Genomic DNA, 12,055 nt, shown 5'->3' with positions numbered 1-12,055 from the left:
CCTTTCGGAACCCTGTATATCTTTTTTTTGTATTCGGGATGACTGTATATGCCGTGATCCCAAATACAAAAAAGGTATCTACAAGGGGCATATTCATGTATAGGGGCATGAATAACCCCAGGCTGATTTTTGTAGTTTGTTTTCCCAGTTCATGTTAAAAACTACAGCAGATTAAAAACATGGCAGACTGTTACAACACAACTGCACCAAACAAATGAATAATGAGTGTGTTGGATTTTCATAGGTGTCCAGAGCCAATTAGGGGCATGCCTGTGCAATCATGATAGACAGTATTGACACACCTACAATCTAACACATCCATTATTAATTTGATTAGCTGCAGCTGTGTTGTTTACAGTGATTATGCAGCCTGCCATGTTTTTACTCTGCTGTAGTTTTTTAACCTGAAGTGGAAAACAAACTACAAAATCAGCCTAGGGACCACCAAAACCTATGTATTTGTCTGCAGAGCACCATCAGAGAATATTTTGTGCCAGGAGCCCCCATACATCTTTGTGTTGTTAAAATAATGTACAAGCTACAAAGGTCCCAATGCCACACAATGTGAGCTTGTAGACCAGCTAATAGCCAAGTATAGGTTTAAAGTGGTTACATTGATTTCTATGCTATATTTACACATTTAGCTGGGGACCCCTGGAACCCTCTCAAGAACCCTAGTGGTCGTCTGGCCGAACCCGGCCCACTCTGAGAACCACTGTATTATATACTTTGTGGTATGACAGTGTCGCATGCCGAAAATAGCTCTGCTATATTGAAAAGATCTGCTCATTTCGGTATGGGGAATGAATTGGCCATTGCACATATCACCACACCAAAATGAAGGTGACATATTCAGTGTTTCTCAACCCTTTGAATTCCAAGGACCTAGTTGCATGCATTAGGCCACAGACCCCAAATTGATATGTTATTTATGTCCAGGACAACTCTTGAGTGTACAAATGGACCCACAAGGGACCATTTGGTTCAATTTGTACACTCTCAGAGTCACAGACTTCTAGGGCCCCCCACGACCCCATGCTAACCAGAAAGGGCAGAGGTTTAGGCATGCAATCACACTACTAGAGTTGTAAGGCATGTGTGGGTGAAGAAAGCACCTGTAGACATTTTATACCCATACAGGATTTACATATGAAATCTGAAAAATACTATTAGTATGTCAGTCAGATGGCTATTTAGGGGCCTACATATTTGAAAGTTAACCTATATTTAAAATACTATAAAGAATACATCACATGGATGCACCTGGGATGTTTCATCAGTGTTGTAGCCTGGGGTCATAGGGTGTTTCGGGTCTCGCAACATACACCCTCGCCCAGGTGACCCAGCCGGGGTTGATCAAGCCCCAACTTACATCCCAGGTAGCTACCCACGGTCAGTCCTATAGGGAAAGACAGGGCCACTCAGACCGCTTCTCCGGAACTACTCTGCCTGAACACAGGGAGGCTCTGGCACGTGGAGGGACTAGGCTCTGTGGGTGGCCTCCTGGCCGGGCTCCTCCTTCGTCTCACCAGGTCCATGACCTGAGCGCTGTACCAGATCCGCTGCACCAGATCCGCTGCACCAGATCCGCTGCACCGCCCCGATCCAAACATTTCCTTTCCTATATTTAAAATATATTTATGTAAAATAAATATATGCCCCTCAGGGGCCCCTAGTAGTCAAGGACCCCTGGGCACTGGCCCCACTAACCTGGTCCATAATCCATCCATGGGTTAAGTAACTGTCAATCATTTGTAACCCAATGAAGGACCCCACACTGAGAACCATGCACTGATATAGGTATTGAATAAACACATGAATTATTAGTGCAGATGAGCTTGTGAAGAATCTCAACCTGCATTTTACAACAAAACTAGTGAAACAGTGACACAAAAATTATGAATGCAAAAAAAACTAACAAGCAGGAATAGTTACACTAACATAGTTTACATTTCTAATAAAGTTTTAAAGTTTAATCCAATAAAGTATCTCAATATGCTGTGACAATGAAAAGGACCTAAACACTGTAGCACACAATTTAAACCTAATTATGAAAAATAAAATATAAAGCATACCAGCTAATACAAAACCATATAGACTACATCATAGATGGAGCATTGGTGCAATTAACATTTTTCAACCACTGCTTAAAATGTCTCACTTATATGTATGTGCAGAGTGAATGATAGAGTAGGCAACAGTCCAAATGTTCTCATGAGTGGCCTTGGACATATTTAGCTAAACCTGCTGTGCTTTAGAGAGCCACAGTTGACAGAGTGGGACACATGACAGGGATTCTGACATACAGTGTATGAGGGAGCCAGGACATTCCAATTGTTACATACAGTATACAAATTAAAGGACTTTATAAAAGATTCTAAAACACAATAGAAGCCAGTGCAGAATAATTAAATCAAGAGTGGGGTGCTTACTCTTTCTTCATCGACTTACAGCTCTCTGAATGACTGTTGATGAAGATCTAAAAAGAACACTGCAATAGTCCAATCTTCTTGAGATCAAAACACAGATGTTTTGTTTCAGTCTTCCTGAATGGCTGGACTTTAATAACAATGGTTCTTAAATGAAGAAAATCTGACTTGGTTGCAATGTTTGTGTGGTGTACAATCTTGTATCTAAATTTCAGACCTAAGATTTGTTATGGGGAGACAGATTTCGGCGCCAACCGCGTCCATGTATGCCCGTGCACATGCCTTAATTTTCATTAATATATACCAGAACTTAAGGACTTCTGCTGGCTATTTTTTGTTTTATACATTGAGTCTTGTTGAGCTGTACACCCAGTAAACTATTGTGCTCGTTTTGTTTCTGCTTCTTGGAAACTGATTTTGCAACCTACATGATCATTCCATTTTGGCTATCAACAATAGATTTTTTATAAATTCATATTCATCCCATGGGCAATTTTGCTTGATATGTGATTAAAGGGCCACAAGGCATTGGTATCATTGGCCGCAACAGAAATGCATGATTGCATGTCATCATGCCAATGAAAGTTAATCTGATTACAGTATGTGCCTCTCCCAATTCTAATACTGTAGCCTAGTTAAAACTGATTTGCTACAAGACAAAACGTTAAGCCTAATTTATACTCTAAAAGCTTGTACATCTGCCAATTTAATGAAATACATTTTTAATTAAAGAGTACTTTGCTAGAGTCAGCCCTCTGAGGTCCTTGAAATTGACTAGACTAGAGCAGTCTGAGCAGTGACTGAATATACAGTCATTTGGACTGAAGGTCTATTCCTGTGCAGTCCATATTTATACACTTTAGCTGTAGCACAGTGCCACCTGCAGGTTCTCAAGTGTCATGGGCAAACAGTACTGAACTATGCATAACTGTTATTTTCACAAACTCCAGCATCATATACTGGAATTTATGAGTTGACCACACATACCATGCAGCCAACCCATTATATAAACTCTATGTTAATATTTGACATTTCTTGCACAATTAACACTTTTTTGTTCAACTCTATTTTCAACTTGGATGTATTTCAAAGGACAAACATCTCAGCAAATCAATCATGAAAACAGTAGCACCTTTTATACAAGTAAATGTATTCATATTGTTGATTATCAGCATAATTTGCATACAAAGGAAACTAAAGAGTAAGGTGCTTTAATAGTTTATTTGTAGATTAAAAAAATAATGCAAGTGTCAGAGTAGATCAAAGGGGGTCAAGGAAGTCAAAGTCTTTTGGAGAATAAGATGGTTTCTCATCGGGGTGCAGAGACCGTGCTTGCAGGACCCTGTCCCAGAGTTTGCCCAGCTACAATACACTCTGGGGTCTCGAAGCCTAGCTCTTCCAGAGGGATGCCAAAGGCTTTCAGCTTTGCTTCGTAGGTCCTCAGCATGTCATTATGGGCCTGCCAATCAGAAATGTGTCTCCTTTAAAGATGACAGTTCTAAATCTAATACAAAACAAGCTGACACCACTACCTATAATATAAGTAAGTAAAACCCTAAAGCTATTACACAGAGCAAAGACTGACTCACCTTGCACACACGAGCCAGTTCATACTGCAATCCCTTGATAGCAGTGTTCTTGGAGTCCAGAACTTCCTAATGTAAAAAAAAAACACATTAACTGATTACTGTACTAATGTGAAGACAGCAGAACAAGCATGCATAATAGTACATGGCCACAAATAAGCATGCACAAACTACAACAGCAAGAAATAATTATAATTCAAAAAGCACAAGTGTATCTGAAGGATTATTGCTCTCCGCCAAGAGATTCATGTTTTCAACCCTGTGTGTGTGTGTGTGTGTGTGTGTGTGTGTGTGTGTGTGTGTGTGTGTGTGTGTGTGTGTGTGTGTGTGTGTGTGTGTGTGTGTGTGTGTGTGTGTGTGTGTGTGTGTGTGTGTGTGTGTGTGTGTGTGTGTGTGTGTGTGCTGTAGGGGGTGCTATGGGGGGTCGGCGACCCCTTAGTTCTGGCGCTGGCTGGGAGCTCCACATTCACGCGCGAGCACGCACCGTCAGCTGCGGTCTTAACACCTTAAAGTTTAAACAATAGCCTCTCAAGGTTCGCGCCGTCAGCGGCGAGCCGTTCTCAATAGCGTCTACCTGGCTGCTTTGCATAACATTAGGCTACTCGAAAAAAGCCATGGACTTGAATTGAATGTGTACATTCCTCTCACAATGAGAGACAACAGTCTCTGCACTGCAGAGTGTGAAGGGGATCGCTTAGAAGAGAAGAGCCTGAGGACCCAGTTCTCTGAGACAAGACAAAGACAAGTTGTCTGATTATTTTAAGTGCTTATGTGTGGGTGAGTCTATGTAAAGGGCTTTTATATAAAACTAAAAGGAAAATAAAATAATTAATTAATTGAAACAAAAATAAAAACAACAAATTAACAATGCAACTAAACAATAAGATATAATTACATTAAAAATCACATGTTGAATACAGTATTTCAACTAGCACTGAGCTGATTGGCTATATGCACATGCGTGCACGTGCGCGTGCCGTCAGAAAATATAGCCCCCTTAGTTCAAAAATCCACAGCTCATCACTGTGTGTGTGTGTGTGTGTGTGTGTGTGTGTGTGTGTGTGTGTGTGTGTGTGTGTGTGTGTGTGTGTGTGTGTGTGTGTGTGTTTTTCAATGTGCCTGCTTCTGTTGCCTACTGACTCTCTCTCTCTCACACACACACACACACACACAGTGAGCGAGCGAGTGAGAGAGACAGTTTTAATTTACTACATCAGACATCTCTTTCATGTGAGCGTTGGCTTAATCAAAAGAAAATCTCCAACTGAAGTGGAACACATGACGTGTGCGAACGTGTAGTTTTCTCAGAGTGAGGGAGCGGCCAGCACTATCCCCTGTTTCAGATTCCTACTTGAGGAAGAAGCTGAGAGGAGACGTATGAGAAACACATTACACCACAACTTCTACTTTTTCAAATATTCCTGACTCGATGGCAGTAGGAAACTCGTGTAGACTATATATCCAACACCACGTGAAAGCACTATGTCAAACTATGTTTTATAATTTGTCCTATAGACCAATCATTTGTTTACTAACATTGAGACTGGACGCACAGGTGATTGTTTCACACAATCAATTCCCAACCTGTTGTTTTGGGGTTGCTGGTTTCAGCACACCCCAACCCCCTCTTGTGTGCTGGCTAGTGAGGCGCGTCCTAGCGAGACCTGACAGAATGGGTTTCATTGCGCGCATACTGGTTGCGCGCATACTGGTTCTTATCAGTGTGACGTCGTCTGTTAAGGGGTCTATTTTAAACATATACAACAGATAATGTTTACATGCCTGCCTACTGATGCACACACATACAGAGAGAGAGAGACAGTTTTTTTTGTTAATTCGTCAGACAGTTTAAGCATTACTATATTAGAGCATACCTCTTGGCGGAGATTTGTGCTCCATTCAGCAAACCATTCTAGTCGTGTTCCAATGTACGTTTAATAAAGTAACAAAAGAAGAGACACAAGGTGGTTATAGTACCTCAACTTTACGTGTGACCACACCAAGGGCGGTTTGGTCCATGTTGGAGGCAGACAGCACCTCATTTAGCTGAGCTTCCTTCTTTTCCAGGTTGTCTGTCAGGGCATCCAGCTTCCGTTCCAGCAACACGTTCTTAAAACCACTCTTCTGCTGCACCTCTTGAATAGCCTGGGTGAACTTCTTGTACAGCTCATCTCTCTCCGTCTGGACCTGCGACCATTATCCACAAATGGACAGATGCACACATGAGAATAAACACATACTGTATAAGCAAGTAAGTAGCCTTGTCGAGCCATGAGGCCCATAGGGCAGGAGCCTATCTCCTGTTTCTGTAGCGTGAGGCAGATGTACAAGTACAACCCCTGGACATGACGCTAGTATTTAGCAGGGACTTAACCACAATCCAACTCTAAAGGCAAGTATATGCAGAAAAACATGCACAAACACACACAGTTCAGCTTGCATTATTTGGTGCTAGTGAATTAATAGGAAAAAACATGTGTTAGCGTTTTACCTTGCTGAACCTCTGCTCTAACACCTCATGCTCCCATTTCAGATCTTTCGTCTCCTTTTCTCCAACCTTCAAACGTGCCTTGGAATGCTGTCAAGAGTTATAAAGGATAATAAGGATATTGCCATTAATGTACATGAGCTCTGGTAGACACAAGTATGATCACTCAGGAAACCAAAAAAAGAATCAAAGAAATTATAAAACACCTTATTTAACCCACATTTCTCTCTCTCTCAAGTGACATTTTACAAAAACCACGAATCAAATTCTTGTGCTTGTAATGCATGCTGTCATGTGTAATGTAATGCATGTAATTATACACGGAAATGTAGGCTACAACATGTCAACAAGCAGAGCCGGTTTCATCTGCTCAATGCTCAATAAAATGAACACCCTTGGGTTTTGAGTGGTAAACGCACCGCCAATGAGATCTTGTCCTTCTCATAATTGAGCAGCTGTTTCTGAAGCTCAGCCATCTCCTCCTTGACTTTCTGAAGTGGTTCAGTCAGACGCTTGTTCTGAAGCAACACTTCCGCCATCTCCTTCTCTAGTCGCTCCTCTCTCTTCTTCATATCTTCCACTTGTTCCTAAACAACATCAATATGCCATGTTTGTTGATGTATAAAACACAAAACTGCAGTGCTCAGCCCAACTATTCCCTAGTGAGGCTTGGGGGAGGGGGAGGGGGGCTACACAGGACCGTTGAGTCAGAGTGATTTCCAACGAGTGCTTCTAAACTCAAACATTTTGAAAAATAATCGCTGCACAGAATTTATTGACAGAAAGTCAAGTCAATGAGGTGGATTTTTATGAAACAAAGACTTGACAGATACAAAGAAGATAATCCAAGCTTTCCGTATAGCTGCAATCTTGGTGAATTTAAAGTCGTTTACTACAATCAGACTTTTCTGTTTTATGAATGGGCTGTCAAGGGTTGGTACAGCAACTTAAGATGCAGATAGCATTATAGCATCTAAGTTGCTTGCAGCTGGGGGGCGGGGCATGCATTTGAAATATATTTAAAAGATCATTGACCTTCCTGGGATCATCATGGTTTATTTTCAACATAACTTACCTTCAGTGTGTTCATTAGAGCCAGATTGTTGAGTGTTATGTCATTGTAATAGTTCTTTATGTTGCTGAAAGCTTTCTCATGGTTCTCCTTCAGAGTGGCAATGTGGCTGTTACTTCGCTCCTCTGTCTCTTTGATTTCTCTTTTCCTCTGGAGATCCAATTCTTGTCGCAGCATGACCATCTTCTTCTCGTACTTGGCCTCGATTTCTGCCAAAATTACACAAAATTAAAACTTCCAAAGCAAGTTTTTGATAATGAAATTTGAACCCAACCCAGATGGACATGGTTCATTCACCTCTGACTTGTCTCTCAAAATCGTTTCTTGTTTTTGTTAATTCTTCATCGTGTTTCTGTTGAGATGGAGATGATACAGTTAAGCCTAGAAGTGTGTGCCAATGATGCCTGGAATCCAGACGGAGGCGCTCGTTCAGTGGTTGTTGTTGTTTTCACCGAATGGAGCGAATCAGTCTGGATTCCAGGCTACCAATGATGTTGAAATTCAGAAAGAAATGTATGATGGTTTTAAAAATAAATGTGGTTGTCTTAATGGTAACATAATTATTGTGGGTACCTACTCACCAGTTTTTGATGTTTGAATAGGCTTTCATTGGAGAGGTCCTGCTCCTTGAGGTCCACCTTGAGAACACGCATGCCCTTACGGAGCTCATTCTCCAGCTCGGCCTGCTCCTTCTGCATCAGCTTAGTAGAGACTACGCCCTCTGCTTTCACCTCAGAGACAGTGTTGTGGTGCTCGTACAGCAAGTGCTTCACCTTCTGCTTGTACACCTGATGGAACATAATCATTTGAAAAATTAACGCAGAGTATTCAGCTGTGTGGTGGACTACATTTTCCTAACATATCAAAATAACTGAATGTTAAACTCTTTTGCCATGTCAAATGGTAACCAATTTAAAAATATGCTGCATGCACTGACAAATTGACAATAGAGGAGGAATGTGCTCATCCTTACCTTGATCTCCACTTGATGACGCTCCTCAGCCTCCTCCATCTCTCTGTCCCTGTTCCTCAGGTCAGCCTCTCTTTCTGTAAGGTGTCTTTTGGTGATCTCCCAGAATGTGTGGATCTTGTCCCTCTCCAGCTGAAAGTAGTTCCTCTCCTCCCTCTCTCGGTCCAACTCCTCTCGGAGGCGCACAATATGCTCCTCCAGCTTCCAATCAATACAGAAGTGTAGTGTCACGTGATTTGTGGCAACAGTCAACTTTGTGCATCTTTTAATCAGCCTACTTCATATATTAACTTCCTGGGGGACAGTGACGTTACCATAGCCTATGCATTTCTATGATAACCAAAACACATATGTTACAGGCATAAAAAATGTAAAACATAAAATGTGTGGATTGTGTGTGTGTGTGTGGGCGTGCGTGCGTGTGTATGTGCCATCCTCTTAATGTTTTATGTTTTGAAGATGATCTAAAATGTTATGCTTCATACAGTGCTCCTGCTACTCAATAACTTTGAACAAAGAAATATGTTACGCAGATATCCAAATACATCCATTGAACAGATATACAATGAGCTCAATATTACCTGCTCCTTCGACATCTCTTCTGTGGAAAGGCCATCGATCACCGTAGGATTCTTTTCCTTAGGTTTCTTGTTTGCACCCTTGGCTTTGGGTGGCTGCGTTGGTTGCAAATAAATAATGATTTAGTAGTTGGTTAGTACTTGATTGATTGAATACTTTGTTAACTTTACTAACAGTTTGCAACAAAAAAAGGCACAGAGGTACAGTTCCATACAAAAGGATGCTAAAAGGATAAACCCAAGAAAGTATGACTTGTTTCCATGTATTCAATTAATCAGCTGGGGGGCTAAAGTTGCTCATTTTAAGTTAGCTTTTGAGACTTCATTATCAAAACATGCCTTATACTAGCCCTAGAATGTCTGTGATCTTACATACACGTATGTAAGATCACAGACATTATACAAACTTAAAAAGCATGGCTCACAATCCATAATATGTTACTGTGCGTTCACTTGCAGCACTCAGAGCTACAGAACCATGGCTAGCCTTAGCTGCCTGTTGGCTATTTAAATTATGAGCTGGAAGAAATGTATTTCTTCGACTGATCCACGTTAACGCGTTACACTGAACGTAGACGTTTACTTACCATTGTACAATATGGTGGACACTTTCTTATATGCAGTAAATATGTACGTAGAAGAGAAAGTTAGCAGGTAGCACGTAACGGCTAGCAGCACACAACCATCCTGTTCACTGATACTCAAACAACACGCATTGTCATGGAAACCAGTGTTGCCAGATTCTGCGAGAGAAACAAGCAACCAGGTCTATGGAAACAAGCCCAAAAGAAGCGACTAGGGCTAGGCCACATGAGCACTTAAAACCATCGGCTATTTGAAAAACGCAGATCTACAAACATTTTTAACACACATGTGGTACGGGGGTCCCTGGCGCAAAATACACTTTAGAAACAAGCCCAAAAAACAAGCCCAACAACACACGACTTTACAGGAAAATAAGCCCAATTAAGCTTATAATATATAAGCGGACTTGGCAACACTGACAATCACGTGTCTGTCCTAGATGCGCCCACTAGAGGTCGCTGTCTGTCTACCATCATGGCTGCGGTTCAAGCGTTTCAACGGATCCTAGCAGGACCAGGGCTAGGCAGGATGGATGGATGCATGCAGCATTTCACATCACAGGTATATAAAGCAAGCACATTTAATCTGTAAGGTATTTGATTTTGTTGTGTTGCTGTTTCAAAATTGTACTAACGCACACATTCATTACAAAATACATTGTGTGTGTGTGTGTGTGTGTGTGTGTGTGTGCGTGCGTGTGCGTGTGCGTGTGCGTGTGTGTGTGTGTGTGTGCGTGCGTGCGTGCGTGTGTGTATGTGTTTGTTTCAGAAATCCTCTGGCCACCTGTTTCTTTCATCACCGAACAATGAACCATTCCCCAAGATGTGTAGCTATTCTTCATTTTGAGGAAGTTAGAGGTAGGCAAAATCTTTAGCCAGTTTTTAAACCACAATGAGTTGCTGTTACACCATTGTGTATAACCCCCCAAAACACACACATGCAGTCAGGCACGCACGCACGCACGCGCGCGCACACACACACACACACACACACACACACACACACACACACACACACACACACACACACACACACACACACACCTCCACCTCCCTCCTCCCCTTCCAGTGCCCCACACCACAGCCCTCCCCATATACCCCATTCTGTCTCATTCTGGGCAGCCAGCCAGCCAGCCTACCCCTCTTTTCCTCCCCCTCTCCTCTCCTCTCCTCCCATCCCTCTCTCCCTCTCCCTCTCCCTCTCCCTTTCTCTTTGTCCTCTCTGGATCTCTCTGTATTCTCTTCCCACCCAGCTCTTTGACAATGCCGGGGCTTACTAAACAAAGTGGCTGAGCAATTTGTTGTGTGATGTTCCCATATATCTCCCTCATTGTGGGATGTGTGTGTCTGTGTGACAGTACAGTGTGTGTGTGTGTGTGTGTGTGTGTGTGTGTGTGTGTGTGTGTGTGTGTGTGTGTGTGTGTGCTCTAATGGCAGTGCCGTCCAGGTTGAGTGTGAGCACTGAGAAGCAGAGAGCACCTGGATGTGAGATCTAGAACAACGGGTGACAAGAAAGGAGAGCAGCAGCAGCATCATCTGAGGAGTGCCGGAGTCTTTCTCTCTCTCTCCTTCTCTCTCTCTCTCTCTCTCCTTCTCTCTCTCTCTCTCTCTCTCTCTCTCCCTCTCTCCTTCTCTCTCTCTCCCCCTCTCCTTCTCTCTCTCTCCCTCTCTCCTCTCTCTCTCTCTGTGACTTGTCCACACATACTCAGACAAACACAGCCTCCTTTTCTTTCTCCCTTCCATCCTCTGTCTGTCTCCTCCAGTCTCCAATGCTGTTGTGGTGAACAACAGGACCCTGTCGGCTGAGCTGCATGGAGGCACAGGGAGGGGCAGGGAGCCCAGGTAGGTACCGCTTTCTGTTCTATGTGTTTGACACTTAACATGAGCACAACCTTCCAGTAGATTAACATGCATAGCGCCTTTGTCTTGGATGCATTTTAAAAGTCGTAGATGTGTGCCATAAATAGCCTGCTTGAGTAATAGTGTGTTCTTAATCTTGATCTTCAGACGGGCCACTCTCTTTCAAATTCTGATGGTCTGATTAAATTTGTGTGAATTCCTAGCAGTAGCAACTCTACAGACAGTGTTGTAATCACATGCCTATCCAGATGTCCAAAACCCTAGGACTTTCACCTCTCCTGTCTTTCTGGAACTATCTCAGCCTACTCTGATTTGAAGAATTCTCACTATTCATTTGTTAGTGATATTAATTTAGTGATGTTAATAATTGTGATCTTATCCACATTAATAACAGTTATAACTATACATAGCTTTTTGAGTGACATGTCTGTGTAGTTATGAGAGCAGATATACTGCCTATTATTCATCCAAGTTATGGAGGATTTTAC

General features: G+C 42.3%; 2 protein-coding genes across 2 annotated transcripts in view; one reads left to right on the top strand and one right to left on the bottom strand.

The window, feature by feature from the left end:
• Positions 1–3,637: 3,637 nt before the first annotated feature.
• drc4 (dynein regulatory complex subunit 4) lies at positions 3,638–9,820 on the bottom strand. The gene is made up of 11 exons (XM_080429733.1): positions 9,711–9,820; positions 9,127–9,219; positions 8,549–8,746; positions 8,157–8,363; positions 7,873–7,927; positions 7,579–7,784; positions 6,923–7,090; positions 6,507–6,593; positions 5,993–6,202; positions 4,019–4,084; positions 3,638–3,888 (listed from the first exon to the last, which is right to left on the bottom strand). Exons 1-11 carry the CDS (start codon positions 9,711–9,713, stop codon positions 3,739–3,741), a joined length of 1,443 nt encoding a protein of 480 aa, XP_080285859.1. The 5' UTR covers positions 9,714–9,820; the 3' UTR covers positions 3,638–3,738.
• A 1,698-nt stretch (positions 9,821–11,518) lies between these two features.
• The window catches only part of dbndd1 (dysbindin domain containing 1), a gene marked incomplete at both ends in the record, with an annotated part of 31,384 nt that continues 30,847 nt past the window's right edge, over positions 11,519–12,055 (top strand). The window contains one exon of the mRNA XM_080425940.1: positions 11,519–11,549. Coding sequence (XP_080282066.1) covers positions 11,519–11,549 — 31 coding nt within the window. The remainder of the gene's footprint in view (positions 11,550–12,055) is intronic.

Source organism: Gymnoscopelus braueri (genome assembly GCF_963280865.1).
Source record: "Gymnoscopelus braueri genome assembly, chromosome: 1".
In the NCBI taxonomy this organism is placed as follows: domain Eukaryota; kingdom Metazoa; phylum Chordata; class Actinopteri; order Myctophiformes; family Myctophidae; genus Gymnoscopelus; species Gymnoscopelus braueri.
Note: the sequence above shows the minus strand (reverse complement) of the source record. Positions and strands in the feature narration are given on the sequence as shown.

Bases quoted from the DNA above. Each gene is read 5' to 3' on its own strand.
- drc4 (XM_080429733.1), bottom strand. The intron at 8,747-9,126 runs GTAATATTGAGC...ATTGATTGGAAG, and splicing joins AAGAGATGTCGAAGGAGCAG to CTGGAGGAGCATATTGTGCG. The intron at 6,594-6,922 runs GTGCGTTTACCA...AACTCTTGACAG, and splicing joins AGGACAAGATCTCATTGGCG to CATTCCAAGGCACGTTTGAA.